The sequence below is a fragment of the Porites lutea genome, chromosome 4 (genome assembly GCF_958299795.1).
Source record: "Porites lutea chromosome 4, jaPorLute2.1, whole genome shotgun sequence".
In the NCBI taxonomy this organism is placed as follows: Eukaryota; Metazoa; Cnidaria; class Anthozoa; order Scleractinia; family Poritidae; genus Porites; species Porites lutea.
In genome coordinates, this window is record NC_133204.1 from 17693654 (window position 1) to 17721141 (window position 27488).

The window sequence follows — 27488 nt, forward strand, 5'->3', positions numbered from 1 at the left end:
CTTCCTAAAGCTGGCATGTATTAAAAAGTTTCATGGCGCAGTTGTGCAGCGACGGCTAAGAAATGTACAAAAAAGCATGATGCATGTGCAAAGTTGTTGTTTTGCTAGTATAAACCTATTCCTTTTTTTGCAGTTCTCATTGCCGTTGTCGTTGCTTAGCTCGCGGTTGTTGTCATCCAGAAGTTCTCCTTCCATGGTAATGTGACGTCACACTTCTCTCTATTGGAGGTTGATTTTTTAACTTATTGCACAACCACATCAAACTTGAGACCCTTCCTTGAAGTGCATACCTTACAAGATCAACATCAAACAGGGTAGCTTGGCGCCAAAAGGTAATAATAAAAAGATGTTTTTAGAACACATTACATTGTATTGAAAAGATGAAATACAAAACAGAAACTTTTAGTGTCTCTTTGGGTTGAACTGGACACTTATAACATGGTGTAGTTCCAGAAAATATCCATACCCCCATGGAGGGCAAGTGGGAAATTCCGAGGGGAGGGGGTTATGGCAAAGGAGGCGCTTATCAAATTATTTTTGGTAAAGTTGAGGCGCGTATTCGAGTAGCGGCGCTTAAACAATCATTTACGGCATAGTGCAACACTTTTTCACACAAATATTCTTTCCAGAGGCTATCCAACTTTGTTGAAAAATTAGTTTTCATGCACAATGCGATTACTCCCCTGTAATTCACATCCACCAATCATGAACTGTTCGTAAAATGCATAAAGAGCAAACCTGGTAGACTTGTCGATTCCACCGATTGTTTGTCTTCATGGTTTTAGTGAACTTGTTGGAACAGCAACTTGGGAGCAGTCGTTGTCATTCGATTACAAATCATGAAAGCTTATATACCTTTCTTTGTCATGGCTGGGTGCTCCTGGTCTTGATGCTCCCGAAACTTATCCATGTCAACTTCATGCATTGGAAACACTGCACTTTAGGTGATGGCTTGTTGAAATAGTTTGGGAAACATATATTCATAGGATTAGAAGAGCTACTTAACTAGCTTATCTTTTACAACAAAAGCAGTGTTCATTGTGTGCAATATTTGTAATAATAATGCACTTACATGTATCTTAATTTGTATTGTTTCAGTGAAAAAAAAAAGATAGATATATAATGACACAATCTGTGTGGAAAATTGCAGTAACTGAAAAGGATCAGATTAGTTATTTTCAATTCTAATGCCAGCTAGCTTCTTTGCTTCATTATATTTATCACTTTTCTTTAAAAAATTACCTCTGATATGGAAATGCAAGCATAGAAGACAGAGGAAATGATGTTAGCAAAAAATTAACTGATGTTTACCTCATGGTAGACAGTCTTTGATGTCTCTCCTGTTATATCCACCTGAAGTGGCCTAATATGTACAGTGGCCTGATTCACCAGAGCCTATATCTTACTTGGCATGTATGGAGCTGGGATTTTATGAAAACCCTGATCACACCCTCCTCGTTGGTATAACAACAGCGCATATCCTCCGCCAGAAGAGAGTGCTGGGAAGGTGTTGAGCAGTTCCTGGTGGATTGAAGACCCATCCATTACAGGATTTAAATTAGCTAGTCCCAATCCAGCATTAGAAAGTGCAGTGCGGGCACCCAATGAAGTAGGAGGCCTGTTATCAAGGGATTCCCAAGACAAAAGAACTTGATGTTACATGTAGGGTTCTTCTTTTTAGCTGGCTCTTTCCCTTTTCCAACATAAGAGCTTCTCCCTTTATAACTGAACAGTCTTCTGTGTTCCTGAACTTGAACAGCCATATTCGGGGCGGCAGCAGGGGCAACCGAAGGGGTCCGGTTGCCTGCGATGGTGGATAGACCTACAATGCATAGAACAGGTGTTAAATCCACTTACTATAGAATCACTTAAAGTTTCTGAAGAAATTAAAACTTCTTGGATTGTTCACTTACTTAAAGTACTGGATCCAGGTGCTGGAGCAACAGTAGTAACAGTGGGGTTGCTTTCTGCAGCATGGGATGGACCTAGTACAGATAACTGTTATCATTAAGTAAAATATTGCTGAGAAGCTCACAAAACCTTGAACACCAGAAATATTTATGGACATTGTCACACCTTGAACATTCTCACACCATAGTTAAAATTTAACGAAGGTGTACATTTGGGGTAGTTCTTCTGAGAAACGTTCTTCAAGTTTCCAAATCCGGTCTGTTTGAACGCAGTCATTTTTAAGCCTTTCTTTGATGCCACATTTGTTTGATTATTTAAGGTTACAAGTTTCTATAGCCAGTAGATGTGTTTAGACAGCTGGTTTAAACCAAGCATTGAGTAAAACTAAAACATCTGAAGGTGTGAATTCAGATCACGGTAATCATGCACAAGACAGCCTTCTACTTTTTAAATTTAAATGATATAAATAAGATGCTTTTACAAACACGAAGGGATCGGCTTGTTTGCAAGAAAAAGCTTGGAAACTATAACAAATCTGAGTTTTCTAATTTCTTCCTGTTTCAATGGCCCAAAATGATTATTAGTGTTTTGGTTACATGGATGATAGTAGACTGCAATTTGGTTGTCAGAGTTGTTATGTCGTTTTAGTTGTGCGCTGTAGATCAAGTCAAAAATGCCCGATTTTTTGCTCGTTTGCAGACACTGAGTTTAGGTCAGATAAAATAAGGAAATTTTAGTCTTTTCCGTGGCTACTTAACAAATCTTATGGTTTTAGAAAGTAGTTCTGTGATGTGTTGTATCGCATACAAAAAATAAACTTCGTTCGTTAAATGGGTTCTGTGAGTTACAGAAAATGGTGAAAATTTGCTTATAAAAATGGCGTCCGAGGGGGTCGAATAAAGTGATGCTCGTTTCTCGAATACAAGAGCAGTGAAGAACCTATGTTTGGTATATTTGTCCAATACTCCACCAGACCTATCTATGATGTTAGTATGAACTTATTCTGTTGACCCCCTTCCATTGACATTTTTAACATTTTGCCCAGTTTTCTCTGACAACCACTCTTAAAAATTTCAGGTCTCCTTGCTTACAACCATATGGTATCCGGCTCTATTACAAGTGTTCTTGGACAAGCATTGCGAGATAAATACGTGTTTCTTGCGAAAGTGAGACATTCCCAACGAATGAATGATCCGCACGTGCCATTGTGAATAACATCAACCAAAGAAGGAACTGTTCTTTCAGCTCACTGTGCTGGGTGTATGGCCGGGCTGGGAGAATGCTGTTCTCATATTGCAGGTGTGCTTTTTTATGTTGAAGTGTGGACGAGATTAAATGGGAAGCTTCTGCACCCAAGTAAAATGTACATGGCTGTTGCCTACCACAGTTAAGCAAGTTGACTACGCAAGGATCAAAGAAATTCATTTTTCTTCTGCAAAGAAACTAAAAGCCGACCTCGATAAGTCCATTGAAACGGTTGCTTTCCCTGTTAAAAAACCTAAACGTCCAGAAGTGAAAATGTCATCATCACTAGAGCCTTCTGCTGAAGAAATGGACGCTTTTTATCACTCTTTGAGTGAATGCAAAATTAAACCAGTATGTTTAAGTTTAATTCACCCATTTGCTGATTCATTTATTTCAAGTACTAGAAATGGCGGTGACAGACTTGTTTGATCCCAAGTATCTAGAGTTATCGATAGATAGATAGTTTATTCTGATTAAAATCGCAGCCAAAAGCTGAATTAGATTAATCGTTACAATAATAAAATCTATCTAGAGTTATCGATAGATAGATAGTTTATTCTGATTAAAATCGCAGCCAAAAGCTGAATTAGATTAATCGTTACAATAATAAAATCTAATAAAAATATGAGAAAAATATAAGAAAAATGTACACATATGTAGCTAAAAATTTAATTACAGTTGCTATATATAAATGTGTTCTTAAGTCTCTTTGTCTTAGCCAGAGGGACATTAAAATTCCTCTTTCGTCTTAAATTGGATTCACAGTTGTTACGAGGTGGCAAGAGCTAATGCAGTTTATGGTCTGAGTTACAAGTGATGGAATCAAAAAGCTTAGTTGTGATAGACTGCCTGTGTCGAGAGAGCGTCTCCAAGTTGGCTTGATGTAATGCATCGCTATATGGTACAAGCGGAAAAATAATTCGCATGGCGCGCTTCTGTAGCCGTTCTAGCTCTGCGGATAAATATGCAGGAAGCGCGTTGTGAAACACTGGGCATGCACATTCCGTTACTGGACGGATACAGGTCAAGTAAAAGATTAGCAGATCTTTGGCGGGAATATTCGCTCTCTTCAGTTGTTTAAGAAAATATATTTACCTCGCTACTTTTTTACTTATTTCAGCAACATGACAGTTCCACCGGAGGTCGGATGATTTTTTTTTTTTTTTTTTAAACAGTTTTTATTGAATTAAAGACAAGTTTTACAATTTTACTTAAGAATAAACATTAAATACAATTCTACTCAAACAGGAAAAAGGATAACAACAACGAAAAATGTATGTATGTATTACAACAACGACGATATTAATAAAGATGCCTGGTAATTTTAACGAACCTATGGGTATCAACTACTACAAAGTGCATTAGTTAGCTTCTCCCACTTTTGAAAATGAAAAAGAAGTTTATTTTTTTCCCTGGCGATATGGAGCTCAATATTGAAGACACGTCTTGCCCTAGCAATAAAACCTCTAATTGAAGGTACGCTATTATGACATTTCCTACAGTAGATATAATATTTAGCTAATAACAAAATATGATTAATTAGAATATAGTCTTCTACAATATCAAATTTTCCAAATATCACATCAGACTCATTAATTGTCTCAACATGAACATAATTATCTCTTAGCCAGGACAAGACATGCTTCCAAAACTCAGAAGATATCCTGCAGGAGAAGAGTAAATGCTCGACGGATTCCGCTGCTTCTTGACAGAAAGTGCAGTTTGGCGATTCCACCACACCAATTAAATTAAGTTTCACGTTTGTAAAGATTATACAATTTAAAATTTTGTAATGAAATTCCCTGATCTTTGTGTCCAAAGTGCAATGAAAGGCCAAAGTGTAAGCCTTTTCCCAATCAATATCTATATTTGCGTAATTGTTTGACAATTTCTGTTTTGCGGTGGGCGCAATTTGCTTTTGCTGCAGAAAGATTTGATAGATCTGTTTAGGAGAAATATCAAGGATTGGCACTACATTACCACTTGGCAACTTAATAGTTGGGGTAATCGGTATGGGATTGGCTGATATGACGTTTGTAGATGCTTTAATAAGTGAGCGCCATTCTGCGGGAATCGAATTGATAATACTCATAAGAAAAAATCGTTGTTCAGGGTTTGTAAGTGAAGAGAAGTCGCACAAGAAGGAGTTGTGCGCAGAAATTAAATCCTTAATCTTCACGAAGCCTAAATTTACTATATCTCTTCCGTACATCGATTTTTTGTCATAACAAAGAAATTTGTTGTTCCAGATAATTTCGTTAATGATTTCCTCGTAAAAACTTGGAGTCCTCCCATTAACCTCCGACCACGCATCGAAGCATTCCTTATAATATGCTGGTAGACTGATTTTCAATTTAGAAGTTTGAAAGTTGCAATGCAATACAAAACGTCCTCCGACTGGTAACAGAAGTTTGTCTAGGATTACTTTCCAAAGACTTGAGTAATCCTCCAATAATTTCTTTAAACATGTTATTCGTTTAGCGCAAATCATAGATTGAATGTCCAACATTTTGAGTCCACCCATTTCTATATCAGATATCAATGCAAGACGCTTCACTTTGTCCTTCCCATTCCAAATAAAGTTGTAGAGAACTGAGTTTGCCTCTTTAATTAGTTCTTTAGAGACTGGTATAACCGATGCTCTGAACATAAGCTTTGGGATTGTGAAAGTTTTGACTATCTGTATTCTCCCTAAAAGGGAGAGCCCTCTCCATTTCCATACGTTGATTGATTCCTTTATACTTTTTAAAGTTTGACTAAAGTTAAGGTTGTTCCTTTGTCTATCATCATAACCAAAATATATCCCCAAGATTTTTATGATCTCACAAATACTATGAGTTGGGAAGTCTTTCTCCTGTAGGATATTATCTCCTAGAGGCATGATTTCTGTTTTTTCATCTTTCACTTTTAGGCCGGAACACTCTCCAAAAGAGTTGAGAATACGAAACAGATTTGTATAAGATGTTTTGTCTTTTAAGATACAGGTCATATCATCTGCAAATAGAGACAGTTTAATCATTTCTTCTCCAATTTTAAGCCCCTGTACATTGCAGTCCTCTCTTATTTTTATAGCTAAGGTCTCAAGCGCTAGGATGAAGAGGTAAGGGGAGAGTGGATCCCCCTGTCTGACACCTCTACCTAGTAGAAAAGGACCAGTCGTAAATCCATTGTTCATTACACAGCTAGATGCATTTTTATACAGAACACGCATCCACTGAATAAAAGATGGGCCAAAATTGAATTTGTGTAATGTTCTGATTAGAAATCGAAAATCTAGTGTGTCGAAGGCTTTTTCAAAGTCAATTGCGATCATAAATCCCGACCAACTGTTCCGTTTGGTGTAATCCACAATATCATCAATCCTTCTAATTGCGTCAAATATGGACCTACCTTTAACAAATGCATTCTGACTGGGATGTATTAAATTTGGCAAGACCTTTTCCAGGCGCTTCGCTAAAACTTTAGAAATAATTTTCGCATCGACGTTAATTAGCGATATAGGCCGCCAATTTTTAATTACTCGTTTATCCTTTCCTTTTTTTTCAATTAATGTGATTATAGCCTGTTTTTGTGAGTTTGAAAGTTCTCCAAACTCATAAGAGTAGTTGATGCAATCTACTAGAGGTTTCCCAATCAAAGACCAAAAAGCCAAATAGAATTCTATTGTTAGTCCATCGTTCCCAGGCGTTTTATTTTTTGGAAAGGATTGTAAGACATTAAAACATTCATTATACTCTATCCTTCCTTCACATACCATTCGCAACTCTTCAGTCAAGGTAGGAACTTCCTTTAAGTCATCTAGAAATGACGATAAATGACTATTATTCTCTTTGTAAAGATTGGAGTAAAAGAAATCTAATTCACTCATAATTGTATTAGGATCAACTGCTATTGTTCCGTCGCTTTTTAAAATTTTCCGCAAACAACTTTTATTTTTATTTGATTTTTCCAAATTCAAAAAATATTTGTTGTTCTTTTCACCTTTTTCGTACCACGTTGCACGGGAACGAACAATAGCTCCTTGAGTAATGTAATCATACAGTTGGTGGTATTCTGCCTGTAAGCATTCTAAATCTTCAACATTTTGTCTCGATGGATCATTGTCACACTTTTTGGTACAGTTCTGTAATTTTCTTCCAGTTCATTAAGTTTAGCTCTCCGGTTCCGAGCTTTTGTTTTGCTATAACTTATAGTGAGCTGTCGAATTTTGTATTTTAGCAAGTCCCATAAGACACGCCTATCAACAACATCCTTAAATTCTTCGAGCCAACTTTTGATGTTTGTGTCAAGGAGATCGCAATAATTAGTATCATTCACTAAAGAACAATTAAACTTCCAAAAGCTTGGACCGCGTTTACTGTCATCTATACAGTTAATCGACAATGTAATTGCAGAGTGATCTGATTTAATAGATGGTATTATGTCAACTGAAACAATGTCGTCCTGCAAAGAATCATTTAGCAACCAATAGTCCAAACGTCTCTGAATAATTGGGGTCTTCTGTCTCCACGTAAAGCATTTCTCCGTCGGATTTCTAACACGCCATATATCTATCAAATCCTGCTCCAAACAAATATCCTCCAGAATTTTGACTGATTCCTTCGTTTTCTTAATACCCCCACTTCCATCAAGATCTTGGTCAAAAATCACATTAAAGTCTCCACCGATAACACAAGAAGAATCCGCAAGTGTGAGCGAGCTTTTAAGCTCCTCTGAAATTTTGTTGAAAAAATCGCACTGCTCGGCACATTTATTTGGTGCATAGATGTTTAGAAGTGCAAATGGAGAATCCTGAATAAGAGCCTCTAGGAGAACATATCGACCTTGCGAGTCAACCTTTAAGGATTGCAGTCTGAAATCTAGCTGATCTTTAACAAGAATAAGAACGCCTCTACTATGATTAGTTCCATGGGAAAAGAATGTTTTGCCTTTCCACTGTTTTTTCCATTCATTCTCCACTTCTGGGGTGCTATACGTTTCCTGAAGGAAACATATATCGGCAGAAGATTTAAACAGCCAATTAAAAATAGACTTCCTTTTATCAAAAGAGCGAATTCCACGAGCATTTAATGATAAAAGTTTAAAGTTTATGTTTTGGCGCTCCATGTCCGACGAGATAATCTGTAAACTTCAAATGAGAGAAGCCAACGCAAACGGTTCTTTTGAACAACAGGCATAACACGCAAATAACAAAAGAAAACAGAACAATAAGAAAATAACAAACGAAGGCAATCAAACGTAAAACAAAAAGTAAACCTAGATCTAAATAAAGCAAGACAAATATTACAATAACAACTAGAGAACAATACAATACGAAAATAACACGAAAAACAATGACAAAAACTAACAATGGCCACAAAGAACAAACACTACACATACAAATAGAAATAAAATAGCGGCCAGCCAAAGCTGTTATTGCCACCTCTGACTGGCACCTTGCAATCTTGATCTTAATTAATAGCATTCTGGTTTTTGCTCCACAGTTCTTGGCAAAATAATAAAAACACAACTAGAAAATATATGTGGCCTAAATGATTTTTCGAATGTTCTTACATTTCAACACCGTCAATAAACAGTTTATCTGGCTCCGCTCTACTGAAAAAAGCGGTCTTACCGTCCTTTTTCGCTTGTTTAAATTGCTTCATCTTCTTCTTTCTTCTTTCCAAAATTTCACTTGGAAGGTCCGGCGAAATTCCAAAGTTTTTTCCTTTTAGCTTTCTAGCATTGGACATAACTTCTTCTCTTTGAGGATATTTCAAAAAGCGTGCGATTATTTGTCGAGGTTTACCACTGGAAGAAACACGCTTTCCAACACGATGGACCCTTTGGAATTCGATTTGGTCTGCATTTTCCATACCAAGCTCTGTTTTAAGGAATCCAACCAAAACCTCTCTCGCATCCTCCTCCATATCGGCTTCTTCTTTAATTCCGAAAAACCGAAGATTTTCCCGCCGCTGATAAACTTCCATGTATAGTTTCTTGTCCCGGAGCTGATTAATTTCGCATTTCAGCTTGTCAAATTTCTCCTTGAAAGACTCGCGTTCCGTGTTCGCAAAATCCAATCCTTCTTCCAGTTCTTTGATCTTTTTTTCTGTTTTGTTTTTGAAAGCCTCGAAACAATCCACCTTTGCCTGCAAATTACTAACTTTTTCATCAACTGCTTTTACATACCGTTCCAAATTCTCAAGTTTTTCCAACACTTGTTCAAGTTTCGGGATAACTTCCCCCGCCATATTCAGTATAGATAACACTTCGTCCGATTCACACAGTTCGGAATCTGAGAGCGAAGCGTCTTGTCTTAACTTTTTGCCATCTGGGGAAAGATTATCGTCTGTGGAAGATGCTGAAGAGCTTTTCCTCGATTTTCGTTTAACAGTTTCGGCCATACAACATTGCCAAGCAAGGAGCAAAATCGCACACGTCTACTCCGACATCTTGCCTCGACCCAGTCTCCGGTCGGATGATATATTTAGACCTAGTGTCCACTGTTAAGTTGTTAGTTGTCCGGTCGGATGATATATTTAGACCTAACAACTTAACAGTGGACACTACCTCTATTGCTTTCCCGTTGATAACAATGGGAGCAAAGTCCGCGGCTGATTTAGCGAACGAAATTCGTAGTTCCTTACACTTCAACTCGTTTAGCTGGAACTTGCTTTGGTTAGAGTTACTAATCAGTTCCTCCACATCAGATTGGATACGGCTGTCTTCCTTACTGTCAACACACTCTGCAATAGTTGTGTCATCCACGTATTTCCACAGTTCTGTGTTACTGGTGTTGATGTCATCAATCATGAGAATAAACAGCCACAGCCCGAGCTTGGTTCCCTGGGGCACCCCTGCCGGTACGTTTCTCCATTCAGACAAGCAATCTTCTCTCAATTTAACTCTCTGCGTGCGATCTGTAAGGAAATCGATGATCCAAAACGATATGCCAACCGGCATGTCCAGGGCCAGCAACTTCCTAGCGAGAAGCGCGTGGTCTATCAAATCGGAAGGCTTCCGGTAATCGAATAAGACGACCCTGACGGTGGATCCTGTACCATCAGTGTGTTTGGTCCAGGAGTGCACCATACTGATTAGCGCATAGATATTATCATATACTGATCTTCTAAAGGAGTGTAATAAAGTAGAATTGAACCTATCTGATGAAGATATTAAGTCAATCGAAAGGGAAACCGTGGATCAGGCCAAAGGGAGTGCTTTTTTTAGACACAGGGCTGGAAGAGGAGGGGCTTCCAAATGCCTTGCAGCCAGTCATGCAGATCCTTCACAGCCCTCCCAGTCTCTGATCAAAGCTATTTGTTATCCAGATATTTTTCGCCTTTCCACAGCAGCCACAAGATGTGGATGCAAACATGAGGATATTGCCATCGCAGAGTATGAAAAAACAATGCGAAAAACTCATGCTAACTTTGTTATGACTAAATGTGGAACAATTATAAACAAGAAGTACCAATTTTTACATGCCACTCCAGATTTCCTCTGTGAATGTGATTGCTGTGGACAGGGATGTGGCGAAGTCAAGTGCCTCTACTGCATAGATGGAGTTGACTTTGACAGCTATGTGCAAAAGAAATCTTCCTGTTTGCAGAAAAATGAATCTTGTTTCCAACTCAAAAGAGATCATGACTATTATTACCAAGCACAACAGCAAATCAATACAAGTGGGAGAGGATATCTAGATTTTATTGTGTTCGCCTCAGATGGGCAAACATCGAAATTTTTCTTGGAAAGACTTGCTCCAGACATGAAACACTGGGAAACACAAATTCACAAACTAGAGACTTTCTGGAGAATTTGCATATTACCCGAAATATTGGGAAGATGGTATACCCGAAAGATGGATTTAAAAGCCCAGCTTTCCCCAGAAGAAGTCGCAAAACCTGGTGACTGTTACTGCAGGGAAACAACTAGTGAAGCACCAATAACATGTGCCAACCACACATGCAAAATATCCAGATTTCATGCTGTTTGGGTATCAAGAATGTAACAGTTCCAAAAATGTGGTACTGCCCTCACTGTAGAAAGTTGCCTCAATTTACAAGGGCAAAAAGCAAGAAACTGCCTGAAATGAAGGATCAATTCCTAAGTGAGGCAACAAAACTTGCAACTATCTGCACATGTCAAAAAAAAGCACAGGCAAATGATAAACTGCTGAAATGTCATAATGAACAGCGCTCAAATGGTAAATTTTTTCATCTGTCATGCATGTCTTACAAACGTTATCCAAGCAATGCAAGAACAACCTGGCTTTGCTATAACTGCAAGATTACAGCACCTAAAAGTAGACCATCAACACCAGCTCAAGGGGATTCTGGTTTGGTAGGAGAACCAGCTGGAACACCCGATAGTGTAATGTCAGCCCCCATTATTAATGATTCAAGCTCCCAAAGTGATAATGATTTGAAGGCAGCTTCACGGGCACACCAATCAACATCGGTGCAAACACCCCGCAGGATAGTGATGAGGAAGGAGAATCATCCCCAAATCCTGACCCAGATGTTTTGTTTGTCAAAGAAACTGTCAACACAAATGTTAATAAGACGGGTTCACCAGGGAATCTGACCGAAAGAGAATTTGCATTGATGGAGGATACACATGGCTGGTTAGACTGTTCTATAATCCACCAGGCACAAATCCACCTTAAACAGTTAAGTCCGAACATTGAAGGATTTCAAAGGCCAACACTTGGTCCAATAAGAGCCTTTGACATTATCAGTGGTGAATTCATACAGATTTTGAACACTGGAGGTAACCACTGGGTATGTTCAAGTTCCATTGGCTGCTCATGTGGCCATGTTAATTTATATGACAGTTTTTTTCATGATGTTGTCTGTGACGACATTGAGGAACAGGCAAGAAGTCTACTCGGACAGGAATTCAGGGGAATTAATGTTGTCCCTCTTCAGCAGCAACTAAATGGATCTGACCGTGGGGTATTTGCTATAGCATTTGCTATGAGCCTTGTTTTTATGCAAGACCCCTTGAGTATTCAATTTAATATCCTGAAGATGCGTCTTCACCTTTCAAGCTTGGTCACCTGGGCCAGGTTGTTCGAAGCTGTGTTAACATAACCCAGGTTTAGTGCGAAATTTGAACGCAGACGTGAAAGCTTAGAAAGTAAATTCAGTTTAATTCTTTTTGTCAACAAGTTGATGATTGGATGCCCTTGAAAATAACAGAGAAAATTATCTGACAAAATGCTTTTGAACAAAAGAAAAAGAAACCAGGGTTAGAATTTAACCCCAGGTTAGCGCTAACTGGCGTTCGGCCCTGAAACTCATCTTGCTTGAATGGATTTGCAGCTGACTCCCCACAGAGCCGCAGTGTTTTTAATCACCCTCTTTTCATTCATATTACTTTTCAGGCTTAAGTAACAACAACTACACTTTTAACAAGCTTGCTACACTTCTTGGCTATGTATTTAGGTGTACCGTAAATGGACTGGTGCTCAGGCAAGATGTATGGCTAATTCGGACAACTTAACGAGTTATTACCCATTAAAGAAATCAATCAAAACTCACAATAGGAGGACAGAGGTTAACAAGGGCAGCACAAACTCGAATTATCTTGTCAATCAGTGGGGCTTTGCTCTTGTCCTCACATGCTAAGTAGTCAGTTGACAGAGTACTTTGTAAGATTGTGTACTTTTGTCTCAGAATTCCAATAACTCTCTCCACATGAATTCTGACATTGGCGATTTTACGTGTCTTTTCTACATCGACTGGATCCAGCTGTTCTTTGCCCCTGGTAAATGCAGGGACGTTCAGTTCTGCCTGGTGAAACCACACCTGCTCGTGGACAGTGAAACCTCTGTCTGCAAGGACAAGATCCCCAGAAAGTAAATTTTTTAAAAAGCCACAGTTCTCTGTAAGAAATTTGTCTGATGTGCACTCCCCCAGGCATCGCTTACAAATGATATTGTTCCTTGTGGTGTTATCCCAATCAACACTTTCGCAGTGTTATGGTGTTTGTAGTTCGAAAAAGTCTGTGCTCTTGCTAAAAGATTGGATGGCCTATCAATAAATATCTCGAAACAGTCAATGATCACACTTGTCTTTAGACCAAAAGAATCAATGAAACATTTTGGCATTGTTCTTTGAAGCTCTTCACTACTTGGCCAGGAAATTAAAGGAGATAAACGAACATCCATGACAGTTAACCAGGTGACAATAATGCGAGAAACAACAGTTCTAGAAACATCAAAATGATAAAAAGATAAAGATATAAAGATCTTGGTGTGGGACGGCCAGCCGAAGTTTTATCAACACCAGAACAAACTCCTGAAATTTACTCAATGACAGGGAGTGTCTGTTGACATGTGGAGATACAAAGGAGAATGTTTCCATTAAAACTTCCCTCGAGGGTAACCCAGCGTAAAAGCAAACTTTACCGTCATCTCCCTCAAAAAATTCCTGTTTAAATACAGTGGATTTTTCTGGCATCCAAGGTTTAGGCTTTCGAAACATGTAATCACTTTGCTCAGTTTGCGTTGACCGTGATTGCGTGAGTTTGCTTGGCTCAGTTTGCATGGCCATGTTGTTCCCCTCTTCCTCCTCATCTGGAACCTCTGCCAAATCTTCTCCATCTTGAACCGCGAAAGTAATATCCCTAATTCTATTGCCATGGGCTTCTGATTCATCTTCCCTAGACATTTTTTCTTTAACAGCCTGATCCTGTTCTTCACGCTCCCTCTTGAGTTTACGTCTTTCTCTTATTCTCTGGGCTCTTTCTTGTTGTTTCTCTTGTTGGTCTGAACTCTTTAACTTGCTGTGGCCCAAATGCAAGCTAGGCACCCGTCTAGATTGAATTTATCCCAGGGGGAAGGTGCTTTTCCAGAGTGAAAATGAATTCCACAAACATGGTCGTTTTTCAAGCTTGCTTTCTGTCAAGTCATCATGACTTATGGCCGCTAACCATCTATTTCGCCGTTCATTCGACAAAGTTTCCGTCTGCTCGCCTTGACAAGTAAAAACTTTAGGCACCCTACAAAAACTAAGGTTTGGACGTCTCTTTTTATCGTAGGAACATCCAATGATCAGACAAAACGAAGGCATCGCTAGAAGACGCGAGGAGTCATGTGACAGATTTCACTCCTCCAATATGGCGTATGTTTTCACCTACGTCATAGTCATGTGACCGCACAGACACTATAATAGTTGTCCTGTTTCCTAATGTCCTTTGGTAAAATGTTCCAGATTCTAGGGGTGGCTTCTTTGAAAGTCCTGTCTCCAGGTGTCTTCTTTGATCATGCACTATAATCCTCGAGTAACATCTCCCCGTCTGATCTAAGATTATATCTGGTGGTACTCCTAACTTTTATTTGATCCTGAAGGTATTTGGGTGCATTGCCATAGATACACTTATGGGCAAGCATTGCTATCTTAAAATTTACCCTATATGTTACTGGAAGGCTCTGCATCCACAGTCGTTGGGGGGTTGGCTCCATGGATTTTATCCATGGTCTTCTGATCTCCGAAGATGACCTCGATCATGACGATAATGCTGACTGTTTTGCTAACCAATAATTTTTACTAATATATTTTTAGAAGCTACAGTGAAAGGCTGTTCTTCTCATCTTAGAAGATCTGAGTGAATAATACGAATAACTGTTTTTGTGGGAAATGATATTACCTTTGTTGAGCACTTCCTTATAGTCTTAGACTTGTGTCAAACATCTGAACTGTGGAACACTCTTTGAAACTCATCAGCTACAAGAAAAACTGAAAAACGTTTTTTCATTTCTGGTTAGAATGGAAAAGAGTCAGTGTAAGAGCCATTAAGTTATACCAAGTATAAGGCAAGAAGTTCATGCGTCTTTCTTTTTTTTGTGCATGGATACGCAGTAAAAACACCAAAATAAGGAACAAAATTCTAGCATATAAATAAAGCAATATTGATACACCTGTTTAATTATTGCTTGCAATATCTTGCCAATCAACTTTTTCTTCGTCGAAGATGCATCAGTAAGAAATTTCAAGAAATTTCAAATTTCGTCACTGAAGGGCACTACGCAGGGCATTCTTTTCCATGTTTACTGATACAAAATTGACAAAGTATTTGTCATTCACTTCAACTTCCAGGATGTAACTTGGCTATCACCACAGACTAACTTCTTTACCCAAACATTCTTCGAGAATTTGCTCCCTCTGCCATGACCACGTCGTTTACAACAGGTATTAGGTACAATCTCTGCACTCTGAAGAATGTGGCGTCTGAAAGAAGAACAGACCCATAAATCTTGTTGTTTTTTGAACTTTGTTCCCTTATAGCTGGTTCTATCGCATATCCATGCTACAGACGACTTAGAGATGCCACATTTCCGTGGAATTTCACGGAGCGATAGCCCCGTATTTTCTTTAAGAAACCAAACTCTGACCCATTGTTGGGCGGAAATGTTTCCGGTATGCACCATTACATACTGTGAAACCATTTGCTCCTGTAACCACTTGACTGTTAATCTCGTTTATTCTTTAAAATATTGTACGCGAGACTAGCAATAAAGCAGGTGTTAAGTCAGTTTCAACAGTTTTCGTACTCTTCAGCACACTTGCACATAGCTGTACATCTTAGGCTAACCTTCTGACAGCCACAGCCTCCTCTACAACGCTTCTTACAGCCGCACTTTACTAGCTCTTGGCATGACTTTGTGATTTCTGACAGTGTTGTCCAAAAGCCCACCACTCGCCACTTTCCGATATCCATCCCCAATCTTGTGGGCTAGGAATAGGTGGGTTTGGCATGAGGGCTTGTCCCCAGATGTGGCCAGCCTGGTATGCAGTACGCTTGACATGTTTGGTAATGAATCTTGCGTTGGAGGAGGGGTGTCAAAATTTCGAGCCTTACGGGTAAACAACTGCTTTCTGGTGTCATTTACAGATGAAGACCTGCTTGTTCTTTCATATAGTAAAACGGCAAAGCATTCAGGGGTTGACACCCACCCTTCGGCTATTTCTGTTTGAGCTCTGGACAAGGCGATAAACACAGGGGTGACTTCTGGAAAACTCTTCCAGGCGTCCAGCGGGGTCTTCTTGTTTTGCCCATAGAAACAGGACACCGTATTGCATCCTGCGAATGTGTGGAATGCAGGTAGGGCAAGTGCAGCGTTGTTAGTAAATGTGTTGGCAATCTCGTGGGCTGCAAGATAGCGAAGATGTTCCCCAGTACCAAATGCTACCCAGAGTTGGATGCTCTCTGAAGCAAGCGCCTGTAACTTCTGTACCAGAGTCTCGGCCAGTACTGATCTTGGTGAAGCTGGATTGGATAGCATCCGCAGTATGGAGAAACATTCTTGTGTCAGCTTCTTCATGGATGGTGCCAGGCTAGAGGTCTCATCTCGTGGAAGGCTCATCAGTACGCCTCTTGCATACGTAGAGATCTGTCTCTGACCCGAGTTAACAGAAGTAGCGCATTGTGCAAGGAATCTAAAGAGCTCCTGCTTGTTCTGATCTTCATGAAGGAATTCTTTCCAGTTTCTTGGAAGCTTATAATTAGCTGCGATTAGTCGTACTCCAGATCCACGTTTGCTGCGAGTTGTTGCTTTCAGGCTGTTCTCCACCTATTCGTCCCAGACAATATCAATGCGTTTCACATGTTGAAGCTGAGCAGTGACATAAGGAATAAACTTATTTGAGGCATATTCGGAAAATGTTTTTTCTTTCCCTGTGGGGTTAAGCAAGTTTACCAGTGCTGCTCCGTCCATACTAATGACTTAACAATTGGCTGGGACTACATTCTTGGGAGTAGTTAAAGCTTGAAGACAAGAGGCTAACTGTTCTTGATCTAACAATTTAGCAGGGATGAGTGTCTTTTTCAAAAAGGAAAATAAAGTAGTTTCTAAAGATATGAGTACTGAAAAAATGGCAGAATATTGGTATCAATCAATCAGTCATACCGGATACAATTGAGGGAAATGTTTTCCTGAGGCTCCCAAGCTGATTCGTATGGAGAGTAACCTCTCCATAAAACTTAGTATTCAGGAGAACCCTGTTATCTAAAAATATAAAAGCAAAACGCCCAAACGTTAAAATGAAATCATCCTTTCTTCTCCTTCTCTTTTGAAAGTAGCTTATATAGCTATAGCCGGTTAATTTCCATAAAATAACTGGGGTTTCGATGTCGCATGCAGCAATAAAAGCTTACGGTTCCAAAGCTTTGGCCGATTAACAAGGCTTAAGTTTACACGAATGAAAGAATTCAACTTACCGTGGCGTTTTCCCTTCGAGCAATGAGTCGCTCCACTTCCCACAACCTTCCTATTCCTTTCCGCTTGCTTTTTTACATCTGCGGAAGTACACCAATGCTTGATACGTTATTTAAAGTGGCGTAAAAACCCTTCTCTTTTCTCTCTCTAGCTGCCATTTTGATTCACAACTGAAAGAATGTACCCGAGCTGGTACACGGGCTGAACCAATCAGATATCACGAAAAACAAAAGCATGATAGACAGCTTATATGATATGGTCAAGTATGTTGGGAAAAGCATCACCCAACACGATTCAACTTTTCTGGCAATGGTGATAGCGGGCCCTGCAGCCGCAATGCTGTCGCCTTCATCTAGTCGCGATACGTTTACGTCCTTGGGCATGCAAACTGTTTTAAATTGTCTGCAAGTGTTTGATAGCCTCCACCTTTATCTGCTCGCCATGAGTCTGCGGGGCACTGAAGTCCTTCCTTGTTTGATTCCTGGCAGATAACGCACAGCTCCCAATCGGTCGCATTGCGATTACAGTCGTCCATGAGGTTGTTTGCAACAAAATAAAGGTTTTTAAATTAGACAAAACTAATCCTTTCACCACTTTACCAGTACTTATAGTTCACCTGTAGTCAGTCTCATTTTAAATTCCTTACCAAGCTGGAACAATAATGTTAAAGTCCCTGGTTTGGTTGCGTATTCGTTATTAAAAAAAAGTAACACTTTTCCAATTCTGAATTGAATGTTTTTGGATTAACTGATGACTAAAATTTATATTAAACTCCATAGAATAATCTTAATATGCAATCTAACTGTTCATTTTTACCTTAAGAGAAAGAAGCCAGTAATCTCCTTTCTGGCACCCGATAAAATTTGCCTCTTTGAATACTTGTGGCTGCCCTTGCAGCTGATAATCAGCCTTTAAATGTGATGCTAGCAACCGAACACTTGTTGACGTCACTTTCTCTCCAAGCATAAACGTGCCTCCCCCAAAACTACTACGTAATGCATCGATAAATCGTTGCTTGGAATCGAAAACACCAACATTTAACACGACGGTCCTGGAAGCATAAGCCCGTTAATTACGGAATGTTGAATCATGAAGTAACTGACTTGTGCGTGTGTGGCATTTCAAGAAATCAAAAACATTACACTTCTAATCTGTGCACCACTGGCACCACAAGACTTATATAGTTTGTCATTACTTTCAAAATAATCTTGGAGTATGCGTATAATTGTTTGGGGCACCAAACCACAAAACCTTCAATCCTTTAATAATATTAATATATTAACTAGCAAGTATACACCTGGCACATTTCTCGATAGCCTTGCAAGGGTTGTGTTTCTAGTTGTCGTCACTCGACTCTCACAACCAGCAATTTTTAGTCCATGCACGTGGGAAAAGTAAATTGTGTTGTCTCACATTTCAATTTAAAAACAAAGTACCTTATGTGTGCCTGGAACAGCTGGGAAGCTGACTACTATCTTTTTACCCTGTGGGGACTTAACACTACTGTAAAAAGTAGATTGAGTTTGATTGTCCGGGTGAACGTAGTCCTGAATAGGATTGTTGTTGTTGACAGTGACTCCGTTCAGGACTACGTTCACCCAGACGATCAAACTCTATCTACTTTTGAAATGACTCCTGGGTTCAAACCTTTCACAGTAATTACTATCAATAGTTTGTGCTATCAATCTTGTTAAAAAAAAAATCAGCCGAAGTCAGAAGTCGAGAACTAATCAGTCAGATTTGAGAACTAATCTGCTATTTATGACCAAACAAAGCAACGCATAAAACATGTGATTGACAGCTAATTAATTCTGACAACCACAATTTTTGCAGTCTGGAAAAGACTGGGAAAAAAAAATGATCCAAACAATGGGCCTGCGCGCTGCAAGTGCTACAGACGTTCCGAAATTTAATTCAAAATGGAGCAACTCTATGGAAAAATTTGCCTTATTGCAGGAATAGCGTTATTACAGAAATACTGAATCTGGAATAAATTTATCAGCCGATTTTTCCCTGAAATAATAGTTACCCCTGATACATTAGCTGTGATTACACTACAGACTTTTACCTAGGTAAAACAGATTTACCTAGGGCAGATTCATTAAAAATTCCCAAGGTAAATTCACCTCGGTTTTCTTTACCTGGGTAAAAAGTTCTGGGAAGGTCACACTACTGATATCAGCTCCCAAGGTTTTAACGCACAGTTGAATATTTTGACGCGTGAATCGTGAATTCAAGAAAGCAAGATTCTCAGGGATCTAGCCGATCAAAGAGACGTTTTTTCTTTATAATTATCATTAAGACAGGGAAAGACGTAGACGACTGGTGCCCAAATTAAGAAATGGTAAACGTGCAGCGTGCAACCATGGAGTTATGGATGCACCCGGGAGGTTGCTAAGCACGAAAGAAGCGTAAGACTCTAGCTTCTTGAGTGCTTAGCAAACCTCCCAAGAGCATCCATAACTCCATGGTTGCACAGCTGCAACGTTTACCATTTCTTTTATAACATAATCAAAAGAGAAAAACATTATTTTCCATTTGCCTTCGGTTGACTCATCGGTCCAAGTTGATGTATGCTGCCATCTGCCCGTGCGTAAACAAATCATGTTCTGTTTTTCAAAAACTTGCCTTTGAGTTTTTCTTTCGCTCAATCAACCGTTCACCGTCTTCAGGTAAACTGCAAAACGTTTTTTGTTGTTATTCTGAATGGCATCTGTCTACTTGATCTTAATATTAGGGTAAAAACTTTGAAGGAAAACTATAGCTGCAAGTATAAACACCAACTAAAAAGACTCTAACAAATAAGCTAAAACTAAATAAATGAAATAATTATCAAGCTTATTTATGTGACAATTTTTGAAATAAACATAAAGTAGAAATGAGAAAATTTGACTGTAATTCCTTTAGTATAACAAGTAGCACTATTTTTAAAAGAAATTAACAAGCTTTGTATCGAAATCTGTCTGGGGAAATCCTGCTATGAAAGTCAAAGTTGCAACTGAAATTCGCCAACACACAGCCGGCGCTGAAACGGTTGTTTTTCGACCATTCTCTGAACGACTGTTATGAATGAACACTGAGGAACAAAATAATACACACAGAAGTTATTTTTTGAAAAATTTATTTGAAAACCCAGGTGTTTTTGTACTCAAATGAAATTCGCTTATTCCAGTGTAATGTGTCCGTTTAAATTCAACTAAAATTTGTAATCGATGCGATGAAAACTTCACAACAAAGCTGTCTCGAATTTGAGCGTGTTTCCTAAAATATTTGCTTGAATTTAGCATCAGCTTGACCAAAAAGTCAATAACACAATGCTAATTGATAAATTTACATTTCAAACAGACTTTCTCTTCTACAAAAAACACAAAATGTACCTTGAATCTTCGCTCGCTTGATTTTCCTTCAGCCGATTCTAGCCGCGCGGTAAACAGTGATTAATTCGTCCAGGGCAAACTTGTTGCTTGATCTTTTGTCTTTTTTCCTTCAAAACGACAGCTTAGTATTTTCTTCAACTTCAACTTTTCATCTGTCCTTTTCATCAGTGTATTTTACCGTCAGGAGAGGAGATTTGTTGAATTTGCCTAAGTTTTACCGCGCTAGCTCAGCTTCTTGGGGTGCACCCACGGGCTAATGGTAGTGGCTAACTGACCAATCAGAGCGCGCGATTTGCTTTTGTTCTGTTATAAAAGAGTTTTTCACAGCGTGAGCTATGTCCGGTTCTGTCATCAAGACCTTCGCCGATGAGCGGCTATTGGCTATCGCTTTGGGGTAGCTGTCAAGGGAAACTCTGTTGTTCTCGAGACATATTCAAGCCCCACAGAATAAATTTTCCCCGAGGTAAGTTACCTAGGGAAAAATCAGTCACATAAAAAATCAAGTTTCCCTAGGTAAACTGTCAACAAGTCGAGTCTACCTAGGTAAAAAGTCTGTAGTTTGACCACAACTCACCTTTGTCGTGAGACAAAGGTTTAAGCTCAATATATAGACACACGTACTTGGCCGCTGGCTTAAATAAATCTAGTGCCACACGATATTTGCGCACTATTTTGCTACCTGAACCAGATCAAGAATGCCTGTAGCAAAATCCAATCACTCAAAAAGAAAATTTCATCAATACAAAGAGGCACTGTAGAACACGTGCTTGAGATCCTGTCCAACACACAGTATAAAAATCACACATCATACATAATATCAACGTAAAAGCTTTACCTTGATTCCAGCTTTCCTCGAATGATTGTTGAGCAAACACAAACCCACTGCCCTGCTTCCTTGACACTCGAGTTTATCTCGCCCACAACTTTCAACGTAAAGTCTCCAAATAGGCATAAGCCGCCGGAACCAAAATAGGTTTTACCATCGTGAGTAATGAACTGGATTTCGCCTGAGATACCCTGAAAGTCAAGGAATTAAACTGAGAATTTCACAGAAAAACAACGGGAATACTAAAGCTCTGCGCAATCACCCGGGGTCAGTAGGCTCAGTAACTATCTTAGCTTAGCGGTACAGCTATTTCCTAGATAGAGTAGGACTAAAGATTATCGACCAAGGCCACATTCCAGGAACTGCGAATTACCAAACAGAGAGAGAAAAAAGCTAAAAACAAAAAAGAAAGGTTAATAATGCACCTCTACTGGTTCTTCGTCTGACATGATACAGAGAATTCAGTGAAATCCCGTCCTGATCTATAAACTCGCAAATCACGGCAGTGTTTCTCAAAGAATGAATGTCACATGGAACGTTTCACACTGTTGCAGGGTGGCGAACCCCGGCAGATTTCTGATGTCAGTCAATCAGTCTGTCACTCTGGTATCCCCACCTTTTCCTCAAAGAGCATCCCTCTTATATGGCGCGCTTTCCATTTAGTCAAAATTTCCGGAATTTCCACCGCAAATGGAACACGCGCGTTTCGTCAGTCCCACTGGAAAATTACCCCCAAAAAGTGAAAAGCCTACAAAGGGTGGCCCGTTTTCCCGGTTGAAATTTCGTGTTCCATTTACACGTTTCTAAAAAAAATGTATCCAAAAAGTCACTTCTCATATTCTACAAACCATTTTTTAAGGCTAATTATTTTCCAATATATACACCTTTATAGCCAGTAATCAACGGCAAAATGTTTTCCATGTATATGTGAAAACGTTCCACTTAGCCATTAAATAACGGCTAAATATTTCCAGCATATATGTGCAGAAGTGCTAACCTAGCCGTTAATTAACGGCTAAATACTGTAAACTGCCGCTTATAAGCCCTGGGCTTATACAAGTTTTGGGTGTGCTTATAAACGGGGGGGCTTATATCTGGATGGGCTTATAAGCGGACGAAAAAAAACGTTTCAAAATGAGCAACAGCACTGTTGGTCGACGTATGATTTAAATTTGTTACTCTTAAAATTGAAGCCTTAAAAAGGCGGCAATAAATGGAATTCAGTTAAATAAACTGGAGGGGGGCTTATATCCGGATGAGCTTATAATCGGATGTATTTTTTTGTTTGCATGTAGGTGGGCCTATAACCGAGGGGGGCATATAAGGGGATGGGCTTATAAGCGGCAGTTTACGGTATGTCTTCAGTGTATTTGTAGAGGAAGTCAAACTTAGCAATTAATTTACGACTAAATAATTCCAATATGTATGTAGAGGAGGTTAAACTTAACTTAGCCGTTAATTAACGGCTAAATAAATAATTCCTATGTATATATGAAACAGTTCCACTTATCCATTAAATAACGGATAAATATTTTCAACATATATTTACAGAAGTGCAAACCTAGCCGTTAATTAACGGCTAAATATTTCCCATATATATGTAGAGGAGGTTGAACTAGCCATCAAATAAAGTCTAAATATGTTCGTATTATAAGGACCGCGCAAGGGAGAGGCTGGAGAGGTTCATTACCGGCCAAGAGGTGGTTTTTATAGTAGGTTGCGAGTCTCGCTCGCAGCCGTTTTTTGTCTCTTCATGCTAAATGGCTGTGAGGGAGGATGAAAGGATAAAGAACGTCAGAAGCTAGTGAAACCTGGAGAAGGCCGTGGGCGAACGACTTTCGTTGTGTGGCTGACTGGAAAATATTTCTTTTTAGCAAGAGTGATCTTAGCGTAGGGGGCTTTTGACACGGTAGAAAGTTTCAAGTTGGAAAACAATGAAAAGTTGAATCATGTGGCCGTCTGGCCTGTATTTGATGTTCTTTTCAAGTCTGTGTGTTTCTACTTTCTCGTTCTTGATTTGCCATTGAGCTCTTAATTAAAATTTTTAGGCCAACTAAAAAAAAAACAAAACAAACAATTGTTTCTCGTCCCATTACATTTGTTTAGTAGTAAGAGTGACTTACAGCTAATTTCTTGTAATGTCTGTAGACAAAATTTATCGCGAATTTAGCTGTTGTCTAAACACTGATGATACTATTGGTAACAACCACTGCAACATAAGAACCCTTCGTTTGCAAAGCCAATAAGTCTCTGGTTAGTAAGGGTTGAAGGGCCACTTGAGGAAGATGGGAATTCCGAACGTAAAAAGAACGATGCCAAAGTCTGTCCTCCTTGGATCGGCGCATATCTTAAGTAAAGTAAACAGATGTTTATTGAGAAAACCAACCTAATAAGTTAGTGGTTCAACAGAAGAGTCCTTATTAACCTATGATGGCCCAGGAGGGTCACAGTCCAGTATTGGTTTTCGGCAGTCCAGTTATGGTTTTACACAGTCCAGTATGGTTTTAAACAGTCCAGTTATGGTTTTACACAGTCTAGTTTTAGTTCTTGTACAGTTTTAATTTTTACAGAGTCCAGTTTTAAAATTTACAGAGTCCAGTTTTATTTTTACACAGTTCAGTTGTATTTTTTTACACAGTCCAGTTTTATTTTTTTTCTAATTAGCTACCAGATCTCTCTAATCATCTACCAAAACTGCAGGAATTTCAATTCGGTGCCATCTTTGATTCCAATGAACAAATCTATCAAATTTTTAATAAATAAAAACGGTAAAAAAACAACAACAACGTTCGGCTGTTTTGCCAGCACCCGACTTTTAATGGAGTCACGTGCACCAATGTTAACGTTGGTGTTGTCAACTCCCAGTCCTGTTACGAAATTCCAAGAAATTTCATATTTCTGAAAAAGAGCATCAACATGTTGAAAGATAGTCGCAGCTGTTCCACTTGTACTTCCTTCTATGAGGTTCATGTCCAAAAACTTTGTCATTACTCTGTTGAAGTTCACATCATAAATGCAGACTGTGAGGAGATACGTTTTTGCTATTCCAGTGTGATTACTTCCATCAATCATAAAACTGAATGGAAACTTCTTCATATCATCTACCAATTCCGCCTTAAATTCGTCTCCAAGGCAGTTAATAATGGCAGAAGTCTTAGTACGGCCACAAGCAAAATTTTCAGCTGCAGCACTACCTTGGAATTCAGATTTAACAATTTGTGTCAGATGGTCTGATAAATTGAAAAATGTATTGTGTTGAACGATCATCATGTCCATTTTAACCTCCGCTTGTATTGATGGATGAACAGTTGTCGGATCCTCCTCAGCCGGTTTCTGCAAAAACCTGCGTAATGAACTATTCGTTGCTGCTTCCTATTCACTTTATGCTTTGGGGTACCTAAAAGCCATGATGAAAAAATCTTTAGAAATCAATCTTTACTTGCGTGTTTGGCAACGTCATTCATGCCTCCTTGCACACACGAGAGATTTGAATTGCAACAACTGTAGTGGAACTTGTACTCCTTTTCGTAAACAGACGTAGGACAAGCCTTGAGGAATGGATTCGTCTTCTCCCACTCCTTGGAGTATCTGGTTTTATATTTTTTTGTCTTCTTCCTGTCCTGCTTCTGATCATTATTACGGCTATCTTCTGAAGAATCACAGTTAGAACCTCCAGAGTCTCGGTCAGGATGCTTCGCCTTGTCTGCCATGATTTTGCAGCTAAGTCGGGTAAGACTGCTGACCTTATGAGCCTGCACAGTCATAACTTACCATAATGCTCTTCGCGAAGAAAGTAAGTATAATATGAGTGTTACACAGTGACAGATCGCCAAAAATTCTAAAGATAAGCAATTTTTCCCCAGTTTCAGAATTTTACAATAAACCGGGAGAATTTGGTAAAAATCGGGAGAGCGGGAGGCAAGACATCAAATCGGGAGACTCCCGATCAAATCGGGAGGGTTGGAATCTCTGTAAGTAGAATATTATAAATAGATTAAATATATAACCCATCACCAAAAATCCAATTACACTTAACGAACATTAGTCAGAAACAACTCCCACTTCCAAAAAATGAAACTTTTAACAATATATTGAAATGTTTACTGGTCAAACTCACACTCACCATTTTCACTGCAAGTAGTTGTCATCTTTTCTGCAGCGCTTACAGACTTTGAAGAAGTCCCAGATAACTCTAATAAACGACCAACCTCCCCGGTCAGTTCAGTTTCAATGCAAGAAAAGACGCGATAGTAGTACATAGGGCTAACCTGGTCGGTAACCAATCAGAACATGAGAAAGACAATAGGGGTATTGTTTAAGAGGGTCACGTGTCTCATTAGCATTGGAACGTAATCACTTGTGTTCACGTGACCCATTTCGACCAATCAGAGGGCGGGATTGACATCATTTGACCCTGGGTCCCAGGCATGGTGTAAAGAACACACGCACACACAGGTTCAGACGTTGAAAAAATCATTTTTTAAAACAAAATGTCGACGGATGGCCTAGGTCACAAGCGGGACGTGTGTGAGGTCCAAGTGACGTCACGCCCTTGACATGCATGAAATTACAAATCTAACACAATATATCCTCCTACCGAAATGATCAATACAAGCATTTGTCAAATGTGTCAGAAATGATCGTATTGATCATTTTAGGATCGACTCACCAGATGTCAATTTTGAACGGCCTTGCGCATCAATTGTACACGTTAATGGCGGATGTCGTGATTCATTAGTAATACGAAATTGTTTTGTGAATTGCAATATGGTGCAAAGAGACGGTGGAAGTTCAAAGAGAGTCAGAAAAAACGAGATCGATCAAGGGTCCTCGCTGAAGCAGCGGAGTTTCTCGCTGCCTGTGAACAAAAGCGAAAGAAGCCAAAGAATAGGACTGCTTCTGTTTTTTGGAAAAACCCGTCAACCGGTTTGAGAACTACTCACTCAAAGTATCGCCCTAGAAAAGGCCATAGGGCTTCGTCAGTTATTCCTGAAGCAGGTGAATTATACTTGAAATTCTTAAACATTTTACTATTATATTAGGTGGGCTAATTTAGATGGTTTGTATCGGCTTTGTAATATAAAAACAGTGGAGCCAACATTCCAGGATGCTGATCACTCTTCCCTGCAGATGAAACGGATCATGCTTCTCAAGGTAGTTTATACATATTATAGTCAATCAGTTTTTTTTTCCGTTTCGTTCTATCACCAAGGTGTTAAAAGGTAAACGCAATATGTCCTGTTAAGTACGAAGAGTCGTTTTTGTCAGTCTGTGTTTGATGATCTTTGTGATTTAGGTTTCTTTGTTGGAAAGGTGGGACTATTAATTGTTCATTAGTCCTCGAACAAATTTTAAGAGTTTTTCTATAGCATGCTTGCTGATATACACAGTAAAAGCTGGCCATACTTAATCAACAGTCTGTCATTGTACTTTGACATTGCTGAGAAAATGGATTAATTCCATTGTTGTGTTTCCCAAGTTGTATATACCCATTTACACATAATTATTAGTTTTTTCCCAGCAATTATGCTTTGTATGTGGCTGGTTCTTTGAGCAGGCAATGTAAAGTCAATCCTAAGTGGGTAAGAGTGGCTTAATTTTCCTGCACACAATTTTTTTCCCACATGGAAAAAGTCCCCTTGGTGGCTGGATATTGTTTTCTGTCATGGCCCCTACAGATGCCCAAAAAATAATTTGGCTACATAACCTTCCATCTTTCCCTCCTGCTTTGTCAACAGAATGCATATATGTTTCTAAAACGGAAGTTAGGAGTAATACAGTCAACTCTCTCTTAACAGACACCTCTATAAGATGGACACCCTTTTTAGAATGGCACCTAAAGTGTGTGCCTGCCTTTCTTTACTCCCTTTTTTTACTCTCCATAACATGGACATCTCTGTAAGACTGAGACACTTGGCGGTCC

The 27488-nt window shown here is 39.2% G+C and overlaps 1 protein-coding gene and 2 pseudogenes across 1 annotated transcript; 1 reads left to right on the plus strand and 2 right to left on the minus strand.

Annotated features, from left to right (window-relative positions):
• Positions 1-1415: 1415 nt before the first annotated feature.
• Positions 1416-12233, plus strand: LOC140934322 (uncharacterized; annotated as a pseudogene).
• LOC140932848 (uncharacterized) lies at positions 8706-9389 on the minus strand. The gene has a single exon (XM_073382352.1). The coding sequence runs from the start codon at positions 9387-9389 to the stop codon at positions 8706-8708; it is 684 nt and encodes a 227-aa protein (XP_073238453.1).
• A 4810-nt stretch (positions 12234-17043) lies between the features above and the next one.
• On the minus strand, positions 17044-17520 carry LOC140934323 (uncharacterized; annotated as a pseudogene).
• Positions 17521-27488: the final 9968 nt, after the last annotated feature.